This window comes from Phyllobates terribilis, unplaced genomic scaffold (assembly GCF_046119375.1).
Source record: "Phyllobates terribilis strain yellow unplaced genomic scaffold, ASM4611937v1 Scaffold_1395__1_contigs__length_298496, whole genome shotgun sequence".
NCBI lineage: Eukaryota > Metazoa > Chordata > Amphibia > Anura > Dendrobatidae > Phyllobates > Phyllobates terribilis.
The window spans coordinates 188,568-215,675 of NW_027364155.1; the positions used below are offsets into that span (position 1 = coordinate 188,568).

Consider the following 27,108-nt stretch of genomic DNA (forward strand, 5'->3'; position numbering starts at 1 on the left):
TGGGCGCATTGGAGACAGAGAGCTCTGAGAAAATTCTGCTGATAAAGGAGCAGTTGAAGCCGGAAGAGCTTCAGAGATTGGTTGCAGAGAGGCGAGTGGCTGAGCTAGAGGAAGAAGAGGTCAAGACGAAAATTCTTGAATTTGTAGCTGTGAGTCAGCTCAGGGGAAGCATACAGGGTGAAGAAGCTGAAAGTCAGTTCCCCCTGAAACCTGAGCCGGTTGATCGACTGAAAACCACTGGTGAAACAGAAATGTCTCGGTACAAGTGCCTCATAGATGTACCCGAGGATTTGAGAGAAGAATGCACCAGTGAGTCCGTGCATGAAGAGTTTAAGAAGGCCATGGGAGCCTGTAAGGTATACTCGACCTCAGAAGCTAAACAGCTGTTGGTCCTGTCCACAACCGAAGTCACAATGAAGAGGGTGGCTATCCTAAGTAACATGCACTGGCGATGTATTCGCACAAAGCGGTTTGTCCGGTTGAAGACGAAACAAGCCATTAGACAACTGGAGCTTATGAGTAAAGCTCAAAGTCTGCATGAAGAGGTCATCCGGGTGCCTCATGCTCTGGTAAGAAAGCTCATTGTGGGAAATGGCCGAGCCATGCAGATGATGGTAAAGAAGTCCGGTGTGATGAAAGTAAGCAGTCCACGTGATCGACAGGACTCGGTACCAGATGAAGACGGCATGGTGTCATTCTCCGCTGTAGGAACAGAAGAAAGTCTTTTATATATTCGCATACTGTTGGAGTACCGAGTGACCTACCTGCGAGAGGTAGAACAGTTGAATCTCGCTAGACTGCGAGTGGAAAGACAGAATCGCCTGAGCAGCAGAAGATGGCAGCCGTCTAGAAATTGTGAGACCAGACAGAGAAAGGACCCTTCAAATAATAGAACGGCTACAGTAGAAGTTAGAGACTTTCCAAGATGTCCTGAGGATAGTGGGCGTGGGTTTAGAGGTAGTGAGACTTCCAGTAACTCAGGTCTGAGTGGCCCATACAAACGACCCAATAGAGTACGGGACAGTAGGGAGTCGAACCGGACCTTAGATACCAGGGTATGTGAGTCACACTGCTGTATTGACCGCTGGGAGCGGGGGAGGTCTGACAAGGTTACGACCGACCGCTGGGAGTGGGGAAGGTCTGACAAGGTTACGACTGACCGCTGGGAGCGGGGGGAGGTCTGACAAGGTTACGACTGACCATTGGGAGCGGGGGAGGTCTGACAAGGTTACGACCCAGAAATTTGACTTGACGAAGGCAGTGACAATGACAGAAGGTAGGTCCCTAAGGAATGGGCTAATGTTGATGATTAGTGTTCCAGGGGCTGAGCAGCGCAATTGTCAAGTACTTGGTCTCTGTGTGAACTGTGGGTTATAATGTGATTGTGTATATTATGTGTTCAACCCCACAAGTTTGAACAGAGGGGGGATATGTAATGCAGCGGCTTGCGGCATTACTGTAATGGTCCAGGGTGTGTTCTGGCTGACCATGTACCTCTCCCTCAGGTGACTGATCACATGACTGTGACATCATCACAGGTCCTGTGCACACAGAAGGACTGATCACATGATTGTGACATCAGCACAGGACCTGTGTGCACTGGAGGATATATAAATCTTGGTGCTTTTGAAACAGGGTGTGAAAGGCATGAGGCCTGTTCCCCGTGTGTGGGACACCATTAGAGTGTGAGGCCTAGTGAAGCCGGGTGAAGCCTGAAAGGCAAAGGCAGGATCCTTGTGTATAAGAGATGCCAGTAGCCTTGGAGGGCAAGAGGCTTGGAAGACAAGAGTCCTGAAAGGCAGAGGCTGGTTTCCTTGTGTGTGCAAAGAGATGCCAGTAGCCTTGGAAGGTAAGAGGGCTGGAGACCCCCATCTGGGAAGCCGTAAAGCCACAGCTGTGGCAGAACAAATCTGATGGAAACCGCTAGACCCGGCAAAAGGTAAAAGTGGTGCGTTATATGGACATTGATATAGTTACTTGGCTGAAGGCTGTAACTGGAGCCAAGTGGGCCTGTCTGCCACTTGAAAGGCTCTTGGATGTTATGTGTGTAAACATGCCAGTGAGCCACTGAGATGGACTGTGTGATAAGCAGTTATGAAGTGTAATAAACTGCTGGATTTCATGTTACTGGAAAACGTTGCATGTGTGCTTTAATTGACCCGGTGAAGCGAGGGTCCCCCAGCGTGATGACTAGCACTGCCTTACAATATATATATGTAAGTATGTGTAGACACTGGTTAGGCTACTACTGTAACGGCTTGAGTATATATGACACTGATCAATTATCATTATGGCCTCTGTCAGGTAATTACATAGATGATGCTCAGTGACAATAGTAAATGGCCCAGTAATACAATATGGGAGAAGAAAGATGACACTCACCATAAGGGTCTTGGTATTTTTGTTGGCTAAAAAATAGCAGCTGACCTGTTACAGGAGAGCGTGGGTGCATGCAGGTGCCGACCATTTCCTGTTATTGTGCTGCTTCGTTTGGTGTGACTAATAAGACAAATAAATATACCAAGATACTTCTTACTTCTGGTGAGCTCTGATTGTCTTCTCCCATATTGTATGAGCTCAGTCTAACCCCACCTGCACCCAGAGCTGTGGAGTCGGAGTCGTGATAAAATGGACCGACTCCGACTCCTAAAATATATAACAAATTGGGTGTAGTAGTTCAATGCAGTTTGTGGAGAATATTATTTCATAAGGATTTGGGAAAGTTATGAAATGTCCTATAAATGTCTGTCCTATTCTTGATCTAAGGGTCTAGACTTTTAGCTGAGATGAATCTGTGCTACAGTAAATTTATCTCTTAAACATGAGCCATGTATGAGGGTGTTGGAGTCAGAGTTGGAGTCGGTGTCATGGAAATTGAGGAGTCGGAGGTTTGGCTTACCGACTCCACAGCCCTGCCTGCACCACTGATTTACAGCTTTCTGTCTACACTGTGCATAGACAACGCTGACAGTGGAGAGGGACATGGTTAGCCTGAGCTCATGAATATTAAGGACTGCATAGCAGGAGCTGATCATTGAGAGGACTAGCAGAGCTGCAGCAGATAACACAATTGTAGCACCCCGAGGACTCGGCTGCTACAGGGGTATTGCACCTCGATCCAGAGGTGTGGTATTCCACTCCCGGGTAAGGATGGAGTGTGGAACTGGGCTCAGTTAGCTGCATGCACCACACTCACCCCATTTCCGGGGGACAGACCAACGGTACTCCCACCAGATAGATGTGCAGGTACGACAGCTTCTGTCCCCGGCTGGAGTGGGGAGGGGGGAGGAACATCCTAGTGGTGTAGGAGCAGATAGGGGAGGGACTCTGGGCATAGGTAGGAGCCCATTGGGTGCTTGTTACCTGGGCTCAGGTGTCAGAGGGAGTATATAAGGTGGGCACCATCTTAGGACAAGGTCTTTTTGGTCTGCTCTGTGCAGAGAGGAGCTCAGCCAGAGAGGGCTGACAGGGAGCTGTGGCTCAGTCTGGGCCCAGCTCCAGAGCCAGGCCTGGAGAGGAGGCCTGAAGCAGAGAGAGAGAGAAAGGAGAAGAAGGAGGAACAGAAACACCAGGAGAGGCCCAGAGATGCAAGAGAAGAGGGAACCCTGAGATCCCACGAGTTAACGGGTGAAGGGTTGGCAGAACAGGGTACCGGATCCCAAACTGGTGGAGGCCAATTATCCTCAGCCAGGAACCGGAGGTCGTGGACAAGTTTTGGCGCGACCCCTCGCCATATCCACCAGGAAGGCATACCACGTATAGGGTCAGGGAAGCCGGGAAAGGTTTCACCACCAGAAGGCTCGAGGGAGCTGGACAAAGGTGGATCCCTGGTGGGGACGGCCAGTAGGAAGGAAGAGAGGGGAGCTCAGGACCACGCTCTGGAACTGCCTGGGAGTTGGCCGAGTCCCGCACCTGGTGGACGCAGCACGGCTCGGGTGGTCACTCTTGGCCGAAGTGATCTGAATACCAACTGTGAGTAAAGCTGTGAAAACTGCAATGCACGTCTCTGAGCTTCCTTGTCACACCACTACCACTATCATCATTCCCTGCTTCACCAGCTGCCCTGAGGCTATACCTCTCCCGTTGGGGGTTATACCATCCACGCTGCACAACCACACCACCGGCCTCAGCGGTCTGCCCTGCAGCGGCGGCTTCATAGCTGCAATCAACGGGTGGCGTAGTCGAACTCTATAACATCTTAATGCCGAGCACTGCCTCTTAGTTTGACCACCCTGGGCACGGACCGGGTCACCGCCACGAGGACTACTACCCCTGTCAGATCCGGCTCCGGGTATCCCCCGCATGCGCAACGCAGCACAACATGGCCCAGGGGGCGCGTCACAATGATTTATCAAAACTACAGCAAGGAGCCCAGTAACATCACTGGATTCGGGGTCTCGGCCCCCACATCATGCTGCTCTCAGATGAGGTAGCATAAACCTGGTGACAGATTCCCTTTAGTAACATCAGACACGATCTTCCATCCAACAAGTCAATGGACCCGAATAATTCAGACTCAGGATTTCTGACTATGATGTTGGCCAGGAGAGTGTGTGAAAAGAGTCTCCTTCCTGCAGACGATCATGCCTTTCAGCTTTGGAAGATGAGCTGCTGCAGCAGAGAGTACAGATTGCTGCCATTGTTGCCCTACAACCGTCACAAGCCGCACAGTCTCGTAAGCCATTGTTTTTGTAATCCTTATAAATCACTTAATGGGTTAAACAGGTCAAGCTTTTGCTATGTATTTGGTATGATTTGATCTCGTTTTTGTTTCTCAGATACAGAATCAATGTGCTCATTTAGCTGCCCAGGTAATGCCCTCTCACCCCCATCTTCAGCTTCTCCACCACTTTCCGCACAGTTTTTGCAATTTACAACCCCAGTAGCTCCGCTGCCCCCTCCTCCTCCTCCTCCTCCTCCTCCTCCACCACCCCCAGTCCCATCTTCCCAACTAAAATCTGCACTTGATATTATAAGAGAACGTAAAGCTTCTCACAAATGCAGCCCGACGGAAAGTGAGGCTTCAGAGAAAGGCAGTGTGGATCAGCTCCCCAGTATGATGGATGTGTTAAAAGGCATGAATTCCATCAAGCTTCGGGCGGTCGAAAGGTCATTTTATAGATTTTCTTTAAATATATATTTTTTATTACAGACATGCGTGAAATAGAATGAAGGAGAAAACTGTAAAAAAAAAAAAAATCTGTCACTGAGCCTGCATCTTTCCCTGCACATGACTGCTGATCTCATGAGCTGTCATGTGCCTTTAACAGCCGCAGTCGGATCCGAGATCCACCCGCAGCTGTTAACCAGTTAAATACCGCTGTCAATCACTAGCAGTGGCATTTAATACACACCTGCCAGAAGCTCGTCACAAGACACACCCATAGGCGTCCCTGTCATGTGATTGCGGGGTGCCAATGTGTTGTCATGACAGCCGGGGGTCTGCAGAAGACCCCTGGCTGTCATTGTAGATCCCCTGTGGCCGGCATTCATAGGAGATTGTGATTTCTGCTATACATAGCAGTGCTGAAGCCCTGCTATGTGTAGCACAGGTAATCAGATGATTGCAGCTTCAAGTCTCCTAAGAGGACTATTGCTGCCAGTAAAAAGTAAAAAAAGTTTTAAAAAACATAAAGGTTTAAATCACGCCCTTTTGCCCTATTGAAAATAAAACCATTAAAAAAATATACGCATATTTGGTATCGCTGTATTCAGAAATCTCCGATCTATCAAAATATAAAGTAAATTAATCAGATCGGTAAACGGCGTAACGACAAAAAAAATCTAAACTCCAGAATTATGTTTTTCTTTTTTTGCCTCCGCAAACATAACAGGCGATCAAAACATTGTATCTACCTCAAAATTATATAAATAAAAACGTCCGCTGAGGGCGCAAAAAATAAGCCCTAACCTGGCCCTAGACCCGAAAAATGGAGATGCTACGGGTCTCGGAAAATGGCGACATAAGCGATTTTTTTTAATTTTTTTTTTACAAACTTCTGATTTTTTTTTTCACCACTCACATATAAAAGAACCAATACATGTTTGGTATCTATGAACTCGTACTGACCTGGGAATCATAATGGCTGGTCAGCTTTAGCATTTAGTGAACATGGTAAATAAAAAAAAAAAATTACAATTGTGGAAATGCACTTTTTTGCAATTTCACCGCACTTGGAATTTTTTTCCCGTTTTCCAGTACACGATATGGTAAAATAAATGATGTCAATCAAAAGAACAACTTGTCCCGCAAAAAAAAAAGGTACCGTACAGACCAAAAGTTTGGACACACCTTCTCATTTAAAGATTTTTCTGTATTTTCATGACTATGAAAATTGTACATTCACACTGAAGACATCAAAACTATGAATTAACACATGTGGAATTATATACTTAACAAAAAAGTGTGAAACAACTGAAAATATGTCTTATATTCTAGGTTTTTCAAAGTAGCCACCTTTTGCTTTGATAACTGCTTTGCACACTCTTGGCATTCTCTTGATGAGCTTCAAGAGGTAGTCACCGGAAATGGTCTTCCAACAATCTTGAAGGAATTCCCAGAGATGATTAGCACTTGTTGGCCCTTTTGCCTTCACTCTGCGGTCCAGCTCACCCCAAACCATCTTGATTGGGTTCAAGTCTGGTGACTGTGGAGGCCAGGTCATCTGGTGTAGCACCCCATCACTCTCCTTCTTGGTCAAATAGCCCTTACACAGCCTGGAGGTGTGTTTGGGTTCATCGTCATGTTGAAAAATAAATGATGGTCCAACTAAACGCAAACCAGATGGAATAGCATGCCGCTGTAAGATGCTGTGATAGCCATGCTTGTTCAGTATGCCTTCAATTTTGAATAAATCCCCAACAGTGTCACCAGCAAAGCACCCCCACACCATCACACCTCCTCATCCATGCTTCACGGTGGGAACCAGGCATGTAGAGTCCATTCTTTCACCTTTTCTGCGTCGCACAAAAACACGGTGGTTGGAACCAAAGATCTCAAATTTGGACTCATCAGACCAAAGCTCAGATTTCCACTGGTCTAATGTCCATTCCTTGTGTTCTTTAGCCCAAACAAGTCTCTTCTGCTTGTTGCCTGTCCTTAGCAGTGATTTCCTAGCAGCTATTTTACCATGAAGGCCTGCTGCCCAAAGTCTCCTCTTAACAGTTGTTGAAGAGAAGTGTCTGCTGCTAGAACTCTGTGTGGCATTGACCGGGTCTCTAATCTGAGCTGCTGTTAACCTGTGATTTCTGAGGCTGGTGACTCGGATAAACTTATCCTCAGAAGCAGAGGTGACTCTTCGTCTTCCTTTCCTGGGGAAGTCCTCATGCGAGCCAGTTTCTTTAAACCAGACAATGTGAACTGAGGTCTAAGATGGCAGACATACAAGAAACAGAGGCATGTTCACACTAGCAAAAAAGAAGCAAGACAAAAATATATCTCATACCCTACCATAATTATATATAAATGTAAAGCAAAATTGCATAATAAATATAGGGTACTTAGTGAACTATTTTTGATCAAAAAAAGTATACAAGCCGTCCCACCAGCGGCAAGGTGACCCTAAATTGGGACGGTACCTATACTGCCTATATTAAAAACCTTACTGTATATCAAAGTTGAAGTAATGCATATAAAAGGGTAGACAAATAGGACCGGATCCCAACTCCAGACCACCTAGGCCCGTGGTAAGCTACATATATACCAATCAGCTCAACAAAGGGCATGCCACACCCTTAAATTGCACAGAATGCAAACAAGTCAAAAAACCAGACAATGTGAACTGAGGTCTAAGATGGCAGACATACAAGAAACAGAGGCATGTTCACACTAGCAAAAAAGAAGCAAGACAAAAATATATCTCATACCCTACCATAATTATATATAAATGTAAAGCAAAATTGCATAATAAATATAGGGTACTTAGTGAACTATTTTTGATCAAAAAAAGTATACAAGCCGTCCCACCAGCGGCAAGGTGACCCTAAATTGGGACGGTACCTATACTGCCTATATTAAAAACCTTACTGTATATCAAAGTTGAAGTAATGCATATAAAAGGGTAGACAAATAGGACCGGGTCCCAACTCCAGACCACCTAGGCCCGTGGTAAGCTACATATATACCAATCAGCTCAACAAAGGGCATGCCACACCCTTAAATTGCACAGAATGCAAACAAGTCAAAAAACCAGACAATGTGAACTGAGGTCTAAGATGGCAGACATACAAGAAACAGAGGCATGTTCACACTAGCAAAAAAGAAGCAAGACAAAAATATATCTCATACCCTACCATAATTATATATAAATGTAAAGCAAAATTGCATAATAAATATAGGGTACTTAGTGAACTATTTTTGATCAAAAAAAGTATACAAGCCGTCCCACCAGCGGCAAGGTGACCCTAAATTGGGACGGTACCTATACTGCCTATATTAAAAACCTTACTGTATATCAAAGTTGAAGTAATGCATATAAAAGGGTAGACAAATAGGACCGGGTCCCAACTCCAGACCACCTAGGCCCGTGGTAAGCTACATATATACCAATCAGCTCAACAAAGGGCATGCCACACCCTTAAATTGCACAGAATGCAAACAAGTCAAAAAACCAGACAATGTGAACTGAGGTCTAAGATGGCAGACATACAAGAAACAGAGGCATGTTCACACTAGCAAAAAAGAAGCAAGACAAAAATATATCTCATACCCTACCATAATTATATATAAATGTAAAGCAAAATTGCATAATAAATATAGGGTACTTAGTGAACTATTTTTGATCAAAAAAAGTATACAAGCCGTCCCACCAGCGGCAAGGTGACCCTAAATTGGGACGGTACCTATACTGCCTATATTAAAAACCTTACTGTATATCAAAGTTGAAGTAATGCATATAAAAGGGTAGACAAATAGGACCGGGTCCCAACTCCAGACCACCTAGGCCCGTGGTAAGCTACATATATACCAATCAGCTCAACAAAGGGCATGCCACACCCTTAAATTGCACAGAATGCAAACAAGTCAAAAAACCAGACAATGTGAACTGAGGTCTAAGATGGCAGACATACAAGAAACAGAGGCATGTTCACACTAGCAAAAAAGAAGCAAGACAAAAATATATCTCATACCCTACCATAATTATATATAAATGTAAAGCAAAATTGCATAATAAATATAGGGTACTTAGTGAACTATTTTTGATCAAAAAAAGTATACAAGCCGTCCCACCAGCGGCAAGGTGACCCTAAATTGGGACGGTACCTATACTGCCTATATTAAAAACCTTACTGTATATCAAAGTTGAAGTAATGCATATAAAAGGGTAGACAAATAGGACCGGGTCCCAACTCCAGACCACCTAGGCCCGTGGTAAGCTACATATATACCAATCAGCTCAACAAAGGGCATGCCACACCCTTAAATTGCACAGAATGCAAACAAGTCAAAAAACCAGACAATGTGAACTGAGGTCTAAGATGGCAGACATACAAGAAACAGAGGCATGTTCACATTAGCAAAAAAGAACCTTGCGGCAAGGTTTTTAATATAGGCAGTATAGGTACCGTCCCAATTTAGGGTCACCTTGCCGCTGGTGGGACGGCTTGTATACTTTTTTTGATCAAAAATAGTTCACTAAGTACCCTATATTTATTATGCAATTTTGCTTTACATTTATATATAATTATGGTAGGGTATGAGATATATTTTTGTCTTGCTTCTTTTTTGCTAGTGTGAACATGCCTCTGTTTCTTGTATGTCTGCCATCTTAGACCTCAGTTCACATTGTCTGGTTTTTTGACTTGTTTGCATTCTGTGCAATTTAAGGGTGTGGCATGCCCTTTGTTGAGCTGATTGGTATATATGTAGCTTACCACGGGCCTAGGTGGTCTGGAGTTGGGACCCGGTCCTATTTGTCTACCCTTTTATATGCATTACTTCAACTTTGATATACAGTAAAGTTTTTAATATAGGCAGTATAGGTACCGTCCCAATTTAGGGTCACCTTGCCGCTGGTGGGACGGCTTGTATACTTTTTTTGATCAAAAATAGTTCACTAAGTACCCTATATTTATTATGCAATTTTGCTTTACATTTATATATAATTATGGTAGGGTATGAGATATATTTTTGTCTTGCTTCTTTTTTGCTAGTGTGAACATGCCTCTGTTTCTTGTATGTCTGCCATCTTAGACCTCAGTTCACATTGTCTGTTTTTTTGACTTGTTTGCATTCTGTGCAATTTAAGGGTGTGGCATGCCCTTTGTTGAGCTGATTGGTATATATGTAGCTTACCACGGGCCTAGGTGGTCTGGAGTTGGGACCCGGTCCTATTTGTCTACCCTTTTATATGCATTACTTCAACTTTGATATACAGTAAGGTTTTTAATATAGGCAGTATAGGTACCGTCCCAATTTAGGGTCACCTTGCCGCTGGTGGGACGGCTTGTATACTTTTTTTGATCAAAAATAGTTCACTAAGTACCCTATATTTATTATGCAATTTTGCTTTACATTTATATATAATTATGGTAGGGTATGAGATATATTTTTGTCTTGCTTCTTTTTTGCTAGTGTGAACATGCCTCTGTTTCTTGTATGTCTGCCATCTTAGACCTCAGTTCACATTGTCTGGTTTTTTGACTTGTTTGCATTCTGTGCAATTTAAGGGTGTGGCATGCCCTTTGTTGAGCTGATTGGTATATATGTAGCTTACCACGGGCCTAGGTGGTCTGGAGTTGGGACCCGGTCCTATTTGTCTACCCTTTTATATGCATTACTTCAACTTTGATATACAGTAAGGTTTTTAATATAGGCAGTATAGGTACCGTCCCAATTTAGGGTCACCTTGCCGCTGGTGGGACGGCTTGTATACTTTTTTTGATCAAAAATAGTTCACTAAGTACCCTATATTTATTATGCAATTTTGCTTTACATTTATATATAATTATGGTAGGGTATGAGATATATTTTTGTCTTGCTTCTTTTTTGCTAGTGTGAACATGCCTCTGTTTCTTGTATGTCTGCCATCTTAGACCTCAGTTCACATTGTCTGGTTTTTTGACTTGTTTGCATTCTGTGCAATTTAAGGGTGTGGCATGCCCTTTGTTGAGCTGATTGGTATATATGTAGCTTACCGCGGGCCTAGGTGGTCTGGAGTTGGGACCCGGTCCTATTTGTCTACCCTTTTAGATGCATTACTTCAACTTTGATATACAGTAAGGTTTTTAATATAGGCAGTATAGGTACCGTCCCAATTTAGGGTCACCTTGCCGCTGGTGGGACGGCTTGTATACTTTTTTTGATCAAAAATAGTTCACTAAGTACCCTATATTTATTATGCAATTTTGCTTTACATTTATATATAATTATGGTAGGGTATGAGATATATTTTTGTCTTGCTTCTTTTTTGCTAGTGTGAACATGCCTCTGTTTCTTGTATGTCTGCCATCTTAGACCTCAGTTCACATTGTCTGGTTTTTTGACTTGTTTGCATTCTGTGCAATTTAAGGGTGTGGCATGCCCTTTGTTGAGCTGATTGGTATATATGTAGCTTACCACGGGCCTAGGTGGTCTGGAGTTGGGACCCGGTCCTATTTGTCTACCCTTTTATATGCATTACTTCAACTTTGATATACAGTAAGGTTTTTAATATAGGCAGTATAGGTACCGTCCCAATTTAGGGTCACCTTGCCGCTGGTGGGACGGCTTGTATACTTTTTTTGATCAAAAATAGTTCACTAAGTACCCTATATTTATTATGCAATTTTGCTTTACATTTATATATAATTATGGTAGGGTATGAGATATATTTTTGTCTTGCTTCTTTTTTGCTAGTGTGAACATGCCTCTGTTTCTTGTATGTCTGCCATCTTAGACCTCAGTTCACATTGTCTGGTTTTTTGACTTGTTTGCATTCTGTGCAATTTAAGGGTGTGGCATGCCCTTTGTTGAGCTGATTGGTATATATGTAGCTTACCACGGGCCTAGGTGGTCTGGAGTTGGGACCCGGTCCTATTTGTCTACCCTTTTATATGCATTACTTCAACTTTGATATACAGTAAGGTTTTTAATATAGGCAGTATAGGTACCGTCCCAATTTAGGGTCACCTTGCCGCTGGTGGGACGGCTTGTATACTTTTTTTGATCAAAAATAGTTCACTAAGTACCCTATATTTATTATGCAATTTTGCTTTACATTTATATATAATTATGGTAGGGTATGAGATATATTTTTGTCTTGCTTCTTTTTTGCGAGCCAGTTTCTTTGTAGCGATTGATGGTTTTTGCAACTGCACTTGGGGACACTTTCAAAGTTTGCCCAATTTTTCGGACTGACTGACCTTCATTTCTTAAAGTAATGATGGCCACTCGTTTTTCTTTACTTAGCTGCTTTTTTCTTGCCATAATAAAAATTCTAACAGTCTATTCAGTAGGACTATCAGCTATGTATCCACCAGACTTCTTCACAACACAACTGATGGTCCCAACCCCATTTATAAGGCAAGAAATCCCACTGATTAAACCTGACAGGGCACACCTGTGAAGTGAAAACCATTGACGGTGACTACCTCTTGAAGCTCATCAAGAGAATGCCAAGAGTTTGCAGAGCAGTCATCAAAGCAAAAGGTGGCTACTTTGAAGAACCTAGAATATAAGACATATTTTCAGTTGTTTCACACTTTTTTGTTAGGTATATAATTTCACATGTGTTAATTCATAGTTTTGATGCCTTCAGTGTGAATGTACAATTTTCATAGTCATGAAAAAACAGAAAAATCTTTAAATGAGAAGGTGTGTCAATCTTTTGGTCTGTACTGTATATTGACAAAAAATAAAAAACTTGGCTCTGGGAATAAGAGTAGAAAAAAATGAAAGGGCAAAAACAGAAAATTGCAAGGTCATGAATGGGGTTAACAATGCTGTACCCTTCTCTGGAAGTCCCACATATAATGAATGTAGCAGTGGCGTGAATGCTTGAGAAGGCTCAAATATAATGTGTCTCTTCCAAGCCCCATTCATGGTGGGGGTCTTCCATGCGGACCTCCTGCGATCAGCAGGCTTATCCTGTGGATATGACTAGCCCAGGGGAATGGGGATGACTCGGTACCCGGGCCTTTAGCCTGGCCTTTAGGGATGTCACGGTGGTCGGCTCCCGGGCCCGTACTCTGGGCCTCTCTTTTAAAAGGGTTGGTGTTGTAAAAGAAAGAGTTTGTGACGCCACCTGTGGCTTCTGGTGAGGATCACCAGTGCTGCGCAGTCCACTGAGGCAGGTGATAAGGCAGCTTGATGGTATAGCTCCCCACAGGTAGAGCTGGGCCTCAGGGCAGTATAGGAACGGGGATGCAGGACAAAGAGACTCCGCCGGGCCAGATCAAGAACAGGGATGGACACAATAGTCACTTCAGTACCTTTTACTGGTGGAATTTCAGGCACTCCCAGGAGCACTGTAGGGTGAAGGTTGTATGTCCAGATCCTCCCCAATGAGCAGGTTTTGGGCCTCCTGGTTCTGGCTTCTGCGTAGTAAGTTTCTGACCTGCCTGGAGCTAGGCCTAACTTTGCCTCTGTCCTGCGCTGGCTGACCTTGTGGTAGGGCCTTCTCTTGGAGAGCACGCTCACGACCTACGGGGCCTATGTGTCTCCTGGCTCTGGTACGTATCAGCACTTTAGCGATCCTGGGACCTGTAGTTCTCCAGGGATTCCAGTTTATCTTACTGGGTCGTGGAGATCCCGGCAAGCTTCGGACCCGGGGTCCGGTAACTACTTCTTCTTCGGGGTGAGCTAGTTAAGCTCCTCTGCCCCCTATGAACTAACTCTCTACTCTTCGCCTTCGGCCTACTCGGACCCTCAATAGGCTACTCACACTAACGGCAGCGTGCCGCGTTTCACCGATCTTATGGCGCCGACACACCTACAGCTCACCTCACTGAGCTACACGTGAGTCTAGAACGTGCTCCACTGCAGACTGACCTCTCTCAGGCTTTTGCACTGCAGGAACTCTCACAACAGGTTTGCTTTCTGTCGTCTCCAGTCTAGACTAACTGCTGCCTGGCTCCACCTTCCCTTATATATCTCCCTAAGGAGCTCCCTCTGGTGGTTTGAGGTGGAAGTTGGAGATGTGTGAATGGTTATGGGGGCCTCTTGTGGAGGAATCCTTCAGTACACCCTCCTGGGTCTGTGATACCAAGCACAGCTGGGCTTCACATTCCCCCCTAGTTAAACTCAGCACTCCCGGGCTGAAGTACATTTTATAACAACAGTAACAATAGGAAACATAAGCAATACTAGAACACTCTTCCCTTTATGGGAGGCACGGATCTTAAACGTTGCAGAAACAATACAAATACAGAGTGTCCTCAGAATCCAAGTCTCCTATGGTGAGGTTCCCATACAGGATGTCCATCTCACAAGGTAGAGTACTTTGGTAGTTTTGAGGGACCTGTCCTAAACCCTCTACGCAGGCCCTGGGGTGGCTGCAGGGCATGAAGATCCGAGTTGGACCTCCAAAAGAGCCACTCCAGATAGGTTTTCCTTCTGAGGTCACCTGAAAGGGGCACTCCAGGGAGCGCAATTATATACAATAAGAGTTTTTGGGCTGCACACAGTCCTCAGCCATGCAGTTCATTATGCAAATAAAGAATTAATAGGAAAAAGCACAAATTGATAAGCATGCATGAAAACAAACAGTTACGCAATACATTACAATTTAATACTCAATACCCCAGGGGTAACTATCTACATTCTCTGAAATTTTGCTACTTTACTCAGTGTACCTAGCAGGAGGTTTACCTCTTGTGCTGCGTACTGATCTGCATAGTGCTGTGGTTAGTGGAGTGTCAGTATCTGTATCCTCAGTTACCCTACCAGTTTTACATGTAACCATGTTGTAAAATTGCCTTAACCTCTCTCTTGGACTGGCAAGTCTACCATTGGCTGGGCCCTCTTGCTCCGCTCCTGCCGGGGATCCTTCATCCGGGGATACTTCTTGAGCTGGCTCTTCTGCAGCACTTACAGGTTCAACTTGCTGTGGAGGGTTTTCTGGCTGTTCATAGAATTGGAGTACTGGAATGATTACTGCACCTCCTATTTGAGGCCAATCCGCTGGGAAGTCTCCAAGGTCAGTGTGTATCACTGTTTCTTTAGGTTCTTCCTGGGTTGTGAAAGACACTTCTTCCTGAGTCTTTAGTAGATGTAGACACAACTTCAGGTGGTCCCTAGATATTGTCGCAGTTGTTCTTCCTCCATCTTTGCTGATCAAACACGTCTTCCTGTTGTCAAACCTTGAATTCAACACAGTGTAGGGTTCTCTCTCCCACTGGTCATCAAGCTTGTGTTTCCTCCGCTTCCTTTTCAATACCACTTCTCCTGGTGTGAAGGGTTCTGCTGGTGCACTTCTGTTGTATTGTGCCTCTTGTTTATCCCTCACCCGAGTGAGACTGTCTTCGACACAGGCTTGGACTCTCCTGTACTGCTCCTGTCTGGTCGTGTCCCAGTCCTCAGTGGTCACATCAGCTTCAGGTTCTACCACACCAAGCTTCAGGTCCATGGGCAACTTCCCTGGTCTTGCACGCATGAGATATGCCGGAGTGCAATTGGTGGAACTTACTGGTATGTGATTATACAGATCCACTAGGTCAGGTAGTAGGTCTGGCCACTGGCTTCTCTCTTCTAGTGGTATGGTCTTCAGTAGATCGATGATGATGTTATTCATCTTTTCACAGAGACCGTTAGTTTGGGGGTGGTACGGTGTAGTCCTGATCTTTTTATACCCGTACAGATGGCAGAACTCTTTGAACAATTCAGCCTCAAAGGCCGTGCCTTGGTCAGTCAGTACCTGTCCAGGCTATCCATGGGACCTGCAGAAGTACGCTTGGAACGTCTTAGCTGCTGTCTCTGCTGTCAGGTCTTTGATAGGGGAGACCACCAGGACCCTGGAGTAGTGATCCACCATGGTCAGGGCATAGGAGTATCCTGACCGACTGGGTGACAACTTGACATGGTCCAGGGCCACGATCTCCAGAGGGCGAGTCGTCTTGATGGGTTGCAGGGGTGCCTTCTGGCTGCTGTAGTCTTTTCTTCTGAGGCTACAGGGTCCACAGTCTCTGCACCACCTCTCAATGAAGCTGCGCATCCCCACCCAGTAGAATCGACACTTCAACAGGGTCTCTAGCTTTTTCTAGCCAAAGTGCCCCGCCTGATCGTGGTAGGTCTCCAACACCATCTGGATGTCCGTCTTGGGGACCACTATCTGCCACACCATCTCGAGGGTTTTGGGATTGACGTACCTCCGGCACAACTTCTCACGGTAGATAAACAGCCGGCTTCTCTCATTCCACAGCTGCTTTGCTTGGAGAGCCGCATCCTTCTCCAGGGAGGAACCTTCTTGGGTTATCAGCTCCTTGATACGGCTGACAACCGGGTCGCTGTCCTGGGTCTCTTTCCAGCTGTGGTGAGGCAAGGGGTTTAACGTCTTACCGCGTTGCTTCCTGGAGGCTCGTAGCTCGTGGGCCATCCCATTCCGGTGGAAGGCAGGTAGTTCAACCTCTTCCAGGTCATCCACTTCTTCTTCTGTGTCTGACTGGTGAGGCATCCTGGACAGGGCATCGGCGTTGGCGTTCTTGCGGCCCGCCCGGTACTTTATGGTGAATTGGTAGTTTGACAGCCGAGCCATCCATCGCTATTCCATGGCTCCCAGCTTGGCTGTTTGAAGATGAGTTAAGGGGGTATTGTCAGTGTAGGCAGTAAACTTGCTGGAGGCTAGGTAGTGCTTGAACTTTTCTGTGATGGCCCAGACCAAGGCCAGGAACTCCAACTTGAAGCTGCTATAGTTCTCTGGGTTCCTCTCGGTCGGGCGGAGCTTCCTGCTTGCATACGCGATGACTTTCTCCTGGCCATTCTGCTTCTGACTTAAGACAGTGCCCAGGCCTTCATTGCTGGCATCTGTATACAGCAGGAATGTTTGGCTGTAGTCAGCGTAGGCTAGGATCTCATCACCTGTCAGGATCTCCTTCATCTCTTGAAATGATTCAGCCTGTTCTTTACCCCAGTGGAATGGAGGGTTTTTGCTTTTGGGGGACTGCCCTACCAGGAGGTCTTGCAGAGGAGCTGCCTTCTTAGTGTAGTCCTTTACAAACCTCCGGTAGTATCCGACTAGTCCCAAGAACTGACGCACCTCCTTGAGGTTCTTCGGCTCCGGCCACTTCTGGATGGCAGTAACTTTCTCCGGGTCTGGTGCTACCCCTTCCGGACTGACAATGTGCCCCAGGTACTGTACCTTTCTCTTGAGCAGGTGGCACTTTGAGGGCTTCAACTTCATCCCGTACCGGGACAGTGACTCAAATACCTCTGCCAGGTGTTTCAGGTGGTCCTCGTACGTTCTGGAGTACACAATTACGTCATCCAGGTAAAGTAACACAGTCTCGAAGATGCGGTGTCCCAGGCAGCACTCCATCAGTCTCTGGAACGTTCCGGGGGCATTTTAGAGTCAAAACGGCATGCTGTTGAACTCACAGAGTCCCATCGGGGTGGTGAAGGCCGTCTTCTCCTGATTCTCCTCAGCCACAGCGACCTGCCAGTAACCACTAGTGAGGTCAAGGGTAGAAAAGTAATTTGCAGACTTTAAGGCAGCTAGGGACTCTTCTATGCGTGGTAAAGGGTATGCATCTTTATGTGTAATGCGATTTACTTGACGGTAATCTACACACATTCTCATGCTCCCATCCTTTTTCCTAACCAGCACTAGGGGAGCCGCCCAGGGACTACAACTATCCCTAATTACTCCCGCCTTCCTCATGTCATGCAGCATTTCTTTTGCCTTCTGGTAGTGAGCTGGGGGTATAGGCCTATAACGTTCTTTAATTGGGGAATGGTTGCCTGTGGAGATATGATGTTGAACCCCCTTAACCCTCCCAAAGTCAAGTGGATGTTTACTGAACACCTGCGAGTATTCTTGAACCACCCGGTGTACACCCTGTTTTTGATGGGCAGGAGTGGTGTCTGTCCCAACATGGAGCTGTTGACACCAATCCTCCACCTGGGTTGCAGGGTCATTATCTTCCACTTCTTCTGGTGAAGTTAAGGACTCCGCCACATGGATACAGTTGTTGTTGACAGCATGTAGTTTAGCAACAGTGGCATAACGTGGCAGTTTGACCTCATCTTCCCCTAGGTTAAGAAGACGGACAGGCACCCTCCCATTACGTACATCTACCACCCCCCTGGCGGTTAAGAGCGTGGGTCTGTGCTCAGAGCAAAGGGGTTCTACTACCGCCTGGTAGCTCTGTCCTCTAAGACCTATGGCAGCTCTACACCAGATGAGCATTTCACTCATTGGGGGAACAACAATGGGTATAGGGTCTGTTACCCTCACGTTACCGATTTCACCATCTGTTAATTGTACTTGCTGTTGATACATCAAGACGCGGATTTCTCTCTGCAGCGCCCTCCTCTGTCTCGGTCTGGCAGTGTCAGCGATCTCTTGGAGCAAGAACACAACCTCTCCCAAACAGTTACCAACAACATTAGTGCCTAGTACCATATATGGGTTGCTGTCATCAGGGTTAGTCTCCACTACAATAAGTCCCTGGTCCTTCAGCTCCACTCTCCCCACCTTACAGTCACATTCTTAACCCCGAGTAGGTTAAGGGGGAGTCCATTTGATGCATATACAGACAAATTTGGAGCTGGCGGACGCAGATCGTCCATGGACCAGTACCTCTTGTAGAGGACTTCAGGTATGATGGTTACCTGAGATCCTGTGTCCAGCAGGGCATGCATCGGGATCCCGTCCAATACAATGGACAGGAAAGGTCTTCCTCCGACGAACCTGTTGTACCAGTCTGATGGACCTGGTGAGTCTACTCCTGGGTGGCGGCCTTCGGACCCAGGGTTTTCTCGTTTAAGGGACAATTCAGGGCGATGTGTCCTGTCTTATGGCATCGGTAACAGATCGGTTCCCTTGGTGGACGGCGTTGGTCACTGGTCCTCGGCGAGGGTGGTGTTGGCCTCCTCCTCCTCCGCATCCAGGGGACATCCTCAGGGCTATCAGCTAGCAGGATCTTCCCTCCTCCCTCAGGCTCCGTCCGCAGCTGCAGGGCACTCAGCACGGTGGTCAGGGTTTTACTCAACTGACGCACCTCTGAGCGCAGACTGTCCAGGTCTTTAGGGGACGTTGTTGGAACCTTAGCTTCAGCAGTCACTGGAGAAAAGGTGGGCGTTGCAGGCTCTGGGGTTGCCCCACCCTGGTAACATTGGATGGCATTTGTCTCCAGGGGCTGTAGTCCTTTTATAGCCATGTCCTTTAGATTGTCAAAGGTGGCATCTGGATGATCCAGGGACCACCAACGCACAGTCCTGCTCTCCTCTGGAGACTTCAGTCCCCGGACAAACTGTTCCTTCAGCATTTTGTTCTCATTCTCAAAGCTGGTCGGACTAACCTGGTTCAGAGCCCGCAGGGCCCCTTGAAGATGCCAGGCGTAGTCACGAACATAGTCCTCTGGTTGTTGGGAGCAGCTGTAGAACCTCATCCGGAGGTCCGCCTCAGTAAGGTCCTCAAAGACAGTATGTAGTTTTTGGAATATTGCGGACACTATCCCCGGTCTGCGGCCGACCATGTTTCCACTTCCCGCTCCGCAGCACCGGTCAGCTGTCCTAATACAACGGCAGCTCTTTGTTTGCCGGTCATAGAGTACATGTCCAAAATACCACATATCTTCCGCTTAAATCCAGACAGGGTATCTGGTTTGCCGTTGTACTGGCGGAGCCACTTTTCTCCAGGAATGTACGGTAAAGTCATAGGAATAACAGGTGTTACAGGCGCTGCTGGTGGAGCGGCGGCTTCGGCCTGCCCATTATCGGGGACGTTGACCGGTAGGTCGGCGTTCTGCTGTTCGACGGACATCTTAGCGCCCCCCTAGTTAACCGTGGCCTACCTTCTGGTTTTTCTTCCGGTAGGCCGCAGCTCCGCAGGTGACGGTTGTCTTCAGGACCTTGCGTCGCTTGCATCCTACGTCAGAGCGTTCAGCGACGCTCCGTACAGGACCTGGCGCTTCCTGATTTGACATCAAGGCGTGGGGTGTGTCCGGGACTTCGTGCTCTTTTGCAGGTACGCCCCTTATTTTCCCGCGGTTACGCCCTTCTTCTCGCTCAACGGCCCAACAATGGCGGCTATCTTCACCACAACTTTTCGTACACAGTTCAAAATAAAGGCGCACAGTACCCGGTGGCAACGGGCAAAACACGGTGTCGTTGCAGTGGGCACGTGATCCTGTTTGCGACGCCAGGAAAGAGATGACTAGCCCAGGGGAATGGGGATGACTCGGTACCCGGGCCTTTAGGGATGTCGCGGTGGTCGGCTCCCGGGCCCGTACTCTGAGCCTCTCTTTTAAAAGGGTTGGTCTTGTAAAAGAAAGAGTTCGTGACGCCACCTGTGGCTTCTGGTGAGGATCACCAGCGCTGCGCAGTCCACTGAGGCTGGTGATAAGGCAGCTTGATGGTATAGCTCCCCACAGGTAGAGCTGGGCCTCAGGGCAGTATAGGAACGGGGATGCAGGACAAAGAGACTCCGCCGGGCCAGATCAAGAACAGGGACGGACACAATAGTCACTTCAGTACCTTTTACTGGTGGAATTTCAGGCACTCCCCGGAGCACTGTAGGGTGAAGGGTGTATGTCCGGATCCTCCCCAATGAGCAGGTTTTGGGCCTCCTGGTTCTGGCTTCTGCGTAGTAAGTTTCTGACCTGCCTGGAGCTAGGCCTAACTTTGTCTCTGTCCTGCGCTGGCTGACCTTGTGGTAGGGCCTTCTCTTGGAGTGCACGCTCCCAACCTACGGGGCCTATGTGTCTCCTGGCTCTGGTACATATCAGCACTTTAGCGCTCCTGGGACCTGTAGTTCTCCAGGGATTCCAGTTTATCTTACTGGGTCGTGGAGATCCTGGCAAGCTTCGGACCCGGTGTCCGGTAACTACTTCTTCTTCGGGGTGAGCTAGTTAAGCTCCTCTGCCCCCTATGAACTAACTCTCTACTCTTCGCCTTCGGCCTACTCGGACCCTCAATAGGCTACTCACACTAACGGCAGCGTGCCGCGTTTCACCGATCTTATGGCGCCGGCACACCTAAAGCTCACCTCACTGAGCTACACGTGAGTCTAGAACGTGCTCCACTGCAGACTGACCTCTCTCAGGCTTTTGCACTGCAGGAACTCTCACAACAGGTTTGCTTTCTGTCGTCTCCAGTCTAGACTAACTGCTGCCTGGCTCCACCTTCCCTTATATATCTCCCTAAGGAGCTCCCTCTGGTGGTCTGAGGTGGAAGGTGGAGATGTGTGAATGGTTATGGGGGCCTCTTGTGGAGGAATCCTTCAATACACCCTCCTGGGTCTGTGATACCAAGCACAGCTGGGCTTCACAGATAGGTGATAACTTGCAAAGTTAAAATTAACTTATGCAAACATGATTTCAATAATTATATTAGGTTTAACATTTCAGAGTAGTCTGTCCCTAATCATAAATATGCTGTATTAGCCCCACTAATAGGATCTTAGACAAGTCTTTTCAGAAAATGGATAGCAGGTGATTGATTCATTTTTTTAGAAAAAGTCTGTAAAAAAAAATCTTATTAGACATAGCAGCAATGAACGAAAAGTGGTTTGTATGAAGAGCTAAGTTATAGCCTGTCAGCCCGTCTGTTACAGAATGGCAGTGATGTTTATTTTCACTGCTTTTTCACTTTAGATCCCCTGGTGGGAAACCCTCAACCAGGAAAGACAAGAAGAGATGTTCACTTAATGATCCCACAGACCCTGCAGCCATTATAGCCAAAGCCTTGAAGCAGAAGTTTGCGCACAGAAATGGTGATGACGCTGTCAATAAAGAAAATAGATCTCATGAGGAGTCTCCGTTCTCCAGTCCTGAAGCCCCAATGGTACTGTTTGTAAATCTTACATGACTGACCAACCAAAAATCAGGCTTATGAAAGATCGTGAATGGAAGGTTTGTTGCTGGATCTTTAAACGGTTTATCCAGGACTATTTTATCTTTTTACTATAAGCCTAAAAACTAACAGGCAGGTTGTTACTAACAGTGGCAACTACCTGCCTGTTGTATCCGGTGCCGGCTCGGAGAGGTCACCGACCACTGTCGCCGGCGATTCAGCTGCTCCAAGTCAACAGAGCAGCTCTTCTTCTTCCAGGCTGCTCTGTTGATGGGGCGTGGCTACCGACGTTAGGCAACTTGTGAGTCGGCTGCCAATCAGCATGACGTCAGCAGTCACGATCCATCAAGAGACCAGAGCAGAAGAGAAGCCGCTGCTCTGTAGACATGATATTAGCAGAAGCCGCTGAATTGCTGTGACCGCTCTGTGTCAGCAGAGATCTGTGCAGGGCACAACAGACTGGTAGTTAGCAACTACCTACCTGTTAGTTCTTAGGTCAATAGTTAAAAAAATGTAATAGTCCTAGATAACCCCTTTTAACATTATATACTTGGCAGCAATTATCTATCGTGTGACGTGGCCATAAGACTAAGTCAACTGTATAACATGGTCCTTGACTGTATAACATGGTCTATTACTGACCAGTGATAAGAAAGTATAAAAGCACGGACAACCCCATTTATTTGAAATATGGTTCCTAATGTTGGCGGCACTAGCTACAGATATAGACCCTAATTGCTCTATAGGGGTTGTCCATCAATAAAGACAATTTTTTTAAATACTTAAATGCATGCATTTTTAGCTAAAAATAATTTTTTGGAATTGGATTTGATTAAAAATTTTGCACCGTTTGCCTTTTGTAGTCTCTATCTTGCACTGTCTAAGAATCCATCAGTGAGCTTATTATAACAGTTCAATAGGAGAGAACTGTTATAACAAGAGAAGGAGAGTACCTTTTTTTATGTCTTTTTCTGACATCATCTCAGCTGGTTTAAGACCACTGACCACATCAAAGTTGAATGTGCAGGGAAACAAATAGTCTGTAAAAGCCAAATGGTGCAATATATTTAATGAAACCAAAATGCACAAAATATATCTTTAAGTCCACAAAGATGCAACATGCACCAATTGGCAGAACGGGGAATTTTTATCCCCAATGGAGAACTTTTATCCCTGTTACAAAATATGTGCCGCAGGTCAGATGCATGACCGCTGGGAGTCTACCGGAAAAAGCCGAGCAGCTACCTAGGGAATGAATGGAGCAGCTGTCAAGCATGTGCCTTTGCTGAAGCATTCGTCATCGAAACCAATTTTTTACACTGTTGATACTACATAGTAAAAAAAACATAGTTCTTATAGATGCTATATAACCCTTTTAAGGCAACCCACATACTCTAAAATCTAGACCTTTCGGCTGCGTGCCCACGATGCGTTTTTCATGCGTTTCCACTGCGGAATTTCCGCAGTGGAAACTCATTAAAAACGCTTGGTAATCTGCACCACATGGTCCTCAATGGCATTCCGCAATGTCAATGCACATGCTGCGGATTATTCCGCAGCGTTTCTGCGGCGCTCAAAAATCCGCAGCATGTTCATTAATTTTGCGGAAGCGCAGCGGAATTGCCGCCATTGACTTGCATTGAGACGCATATAATCCGTGTCTATACGTTTGTACATGTGGATTATATGCGTTTCTATGTGCGGATGGTACCCAGTTCTGGAGGAGAGAAGACTCTCATCCAGACCTGGGTACCATTGTACCTGTGAAAAAAAGAATAAAATAATAAATAAAGTTTATATTTACCTTCTCGCGGGCCGGCCGGCAGCGCTTATCTTCCAGGACCTGAGATGACGTCGCGATCATGTGACCGCAGGCTGTCTCGCGATATGCCGGCAACCCGGAAGGACCGCGACAACACACGCGGCAGCACATGCGGCAGGGGATCGGTAAGTATAGCTTTATTTTTTACAGTCACACTATATAAATCCATGATGTTTGCATGGATTTATATAGTGTGACCTAGTTGTCAAGCACTTTCCAAGTCATGCTATCGGGGCTCGGTTAGCTGCATGCATCACACACACCCCATTTCCGAGGGACAGCTCAACGGTGCTCCCATTAGTACAGTAATGCAGGCACGACAAATCATGTCCCTGGCTGGAGTGGGGAGGGGGAAGCACACCCAGTGATGTAGGAGCAGGGGGGGATGGTTTCTGGGCATAGGTAGGAGCCCATTGGTTGGAAGTCACCTGGGCTCATACACAGAGAGGGAGGTATATAAGGTGTCTTCATCTTAGTCGAGTAGAGTCAGTTCAGTCAGGAGGAGAAGAGAAAAGGAGTTCAACCAGGAGGGCTGACAGGGAGCTGTGGCTCAGTCTGGGCCCAGCTCCACGAGGCAGGCCTAGAGTGAAGGCCAGAGCCAGAAGAAAGGACAGAAACAGAAAGGAACAGAAAGGAAAGTAAGAAGGAACAGAACACCAAGAGAGGCCCAGAGACACGAAGGCAGAAGGAAACCTAAGGACCCAGGAGATTACAGGTGACGGGTTGGCAGAACAGGGTACCGGATCCCAAGTTGGTGGAGGCGACTAATCCTTAACCAAGAACCGGTGGTCGCAATCATTTAGTGGTGCGACCCCTTACTACACCTACTAGAAAGGCACACCACATAGGGTCAGGGAAGTGGGTACCCAGCCCTCCCAGGAGAAGATCAGAGGCAGCTGGACAAAAGTAGTGTCATTGGTGGGGCACGGCTGACGAAAGGATAGAAGGGAGTCCTGTGCCACACTCTGGAATTACCTGGGGGTTGACCGAGCCCCCTGCCTGGTGGAAGCAGCACGGCTCGGGCGGTCCTACCTGTGCACAAGTGAACTGGATGAGAACTGTGAGTAAAAAGCTTGAACTGCAACGCCTTGTCTCTGTGCTTTCTCACCGTATGCAGCACTACTGGTACTGGGACGCCCATGCACCATAACCCCCACCGTCTACTACACTGCCCTGGGGCTTCACTCTTCCCGTCGGGAGTCACACTACCTCAGCTGCATACACCATCAGCCCCAGCGGTCTGCCTTGCAGCGGCGGTTCGCACTGACCGCAATCCACGGGTGGCGTAGTCGGACATTATCCCATAAAAGCCCCCACAAAAGACCGCCATTGGCCTGACCACACTGAGCCACGGGCCCGGGTCACCGCCACGGAGACTACAACCCCCAGAAGCCCGGTTCCGGGTGTCCCTCGGCCCAGGGGGCGAGTCAAATGCACGATCTGCATGCATTTTTTCTGGCAAGGGAGATGCAGAAACGCTGCAGAAATTTTCTGCTTCATTTCTGCATCGTGGGCACATACCCTTATTGGGTAGAAGTGTTTTAACTAATTGAATCGTTGACTGATCTTTCACGATTTTCCCAGTGTATATATGAATGTATATCTGGTTCTAACTTTTCCTATGTTCTTCACTTGTAGTTTGGGCGCCACCTGCTTAAGCCTATTGGGAAAAGAACACAGAAGGAAATTACAAGAAAGCAAGTTCATGTCTGAGTTGATGTTCATACCCCTGATGAAGCCATAATCACTTGGCGTAACGCGTAGGTTATTTATATCCTTCCTTTTTCTTTGAGCAGCTTTATTCTTGGCTAGTGTTGAGCGATACCTTCCGATATCGGGAAATATCGGATCGGATTGGATCGGACCGATACCGAAAAAGTATCGGATATCGCCGATTCCGATACCGGAAACCAATGCAAGTCAATGGGACAGAAATATCGGAATGAAAATAAACCCTTTCTTTCCTTGTAGGTTAATTCTACATGAAGGAAAACAACTAAGAATAATGTAGAATGTATTGGGGGAGGTGGGGGAGACAATAAAGGCATAGAGGTTTAGCCCTATCAAATGGAATAGCAGGAATTAATTTTTTTTTTTAAGACGTTCTGAGTTACGGAAATATTGACTATGTTAAGTATTTTTATATTTTGTCAGATATTTATGTTTCACTACTTCCATGCTCTTCACCTTCTTTTTTACTTCTCCCACACTTTCTCCTTCATCATCCTCAGCATCTTTTTCATCCACTTCTTCTTCACCTTCTTCATCTTCTTCTTCTTCACCTTCTTCGTATTATTCTTTTTTTTTACATTCATCATATTCTACTTTTTCATCTTCTTCATCTTCTTCTTCTTCATCATATTCTTATTTGTGGCAGGCATTCCTCTAGTTGTTATCTATAAAAGGTTGGACATTACACCTTTCGTTCTGCCCGTCACAAAAGATTTACAACAGGATTTGTCCGCGTTCAGTTTGGCCTGCAGCAGCAGGTCTTTTCCAGGGGCATCACGAGGAGGAACGGACTCACCCCCATACACTGCTTAGTCATCTTCTGCTTATAATTTAGATATTATCTTTTGCTCTGATTTTTAGTCTTATGCTTAATGTTCTTCCGCTTTTTGTTCTGCAGCTTCTTGTATTTCTGCTTCTTGGTTTTCTGTCTCTTGTTCTTCTGTATCTTGGTGCTTGTCTTCTCTTCTTTGTCCTCTTGGTCAACTTCTTCAGGGTCATCTTCTTGGTCTTCTTCGGGGTGGTCTTCAGGGTCGTCGTCTTCGGGGGTCCTCGTCTTCGGGGTCCTCGTCTTCTTCGGGTTGGTCTTCTGGGTCCTCATCTTCGGGGTCCTCGTCTTCTTCGGGGTGGTCTTCAGGGACCTCGTCTTCTTCGGGGTGGTCTTCAGGGCCCTCGTCTTCTTCGGGGTGGTCTTCAGGGTCCTCGTCTTCAGGGTCGTCGTCTTCGGGGTCCTTGTCTTCTTAGGGTTGGTCTTCAGGGTCCTCGTCTTCAGGGTCCTCGTCAGGGAGATCTAGAGTGATTACCAAGAACCATTTCAAAAAGCTTGAACTTGGAAATGTAGCAGAAGGTACAAGAAAGCTGAGGAACTACCGAGGACCAGCTGACGGTACTGGAACCCGGATGGGTAGCAGAAGGTACAAGAGCCAATGAAACTGCCGAAGACCAGCTGACGGTACTGGAACTCGGTTACTAAGCAGGAGGTACCTGTGCCAGAAAGCACTACCAAGGACCAGCAGACGTTGGTGGAACTTGGATACCGAGAAGGAGGCACCTAATCCAAAGGCACTGTCGAGAACCAGTTGACGGTACTGGAACCCGGATGGGTAGTAGAAGGTACAAGAGCAAATGG

General features: G+C 46.6%; 1 protein-coding gene across 1 annotated transcript; it reads left to right on the forward strand.

The window, feature by feature from the left end:
* Window positions 1-2,290: 2,290 nt before the first annotated feature.
* On the forward strand, window positions 2,291-25,463 carry LOC141244083 (mitochondrial fission regulator 2-like). Its single transcript, XM_073668976.1, has 5 exons — window positions 2,291-2,304; window positions 4,578-4,675; window positions 4,779-5,109; window positions 21,730-21,919; window positions 25,389-25,463. Exons 1-5 carry the CDS (start codon window positions 2,291-2,293, stop codon window positions 25,461-25,463), a joined length of 708 nt encoding a protein of 235 aa, XP_073525077.1.
* The last annotated feature ends 1,645 nt before the right edge of the window (window positions 25,464-27,108 follow it).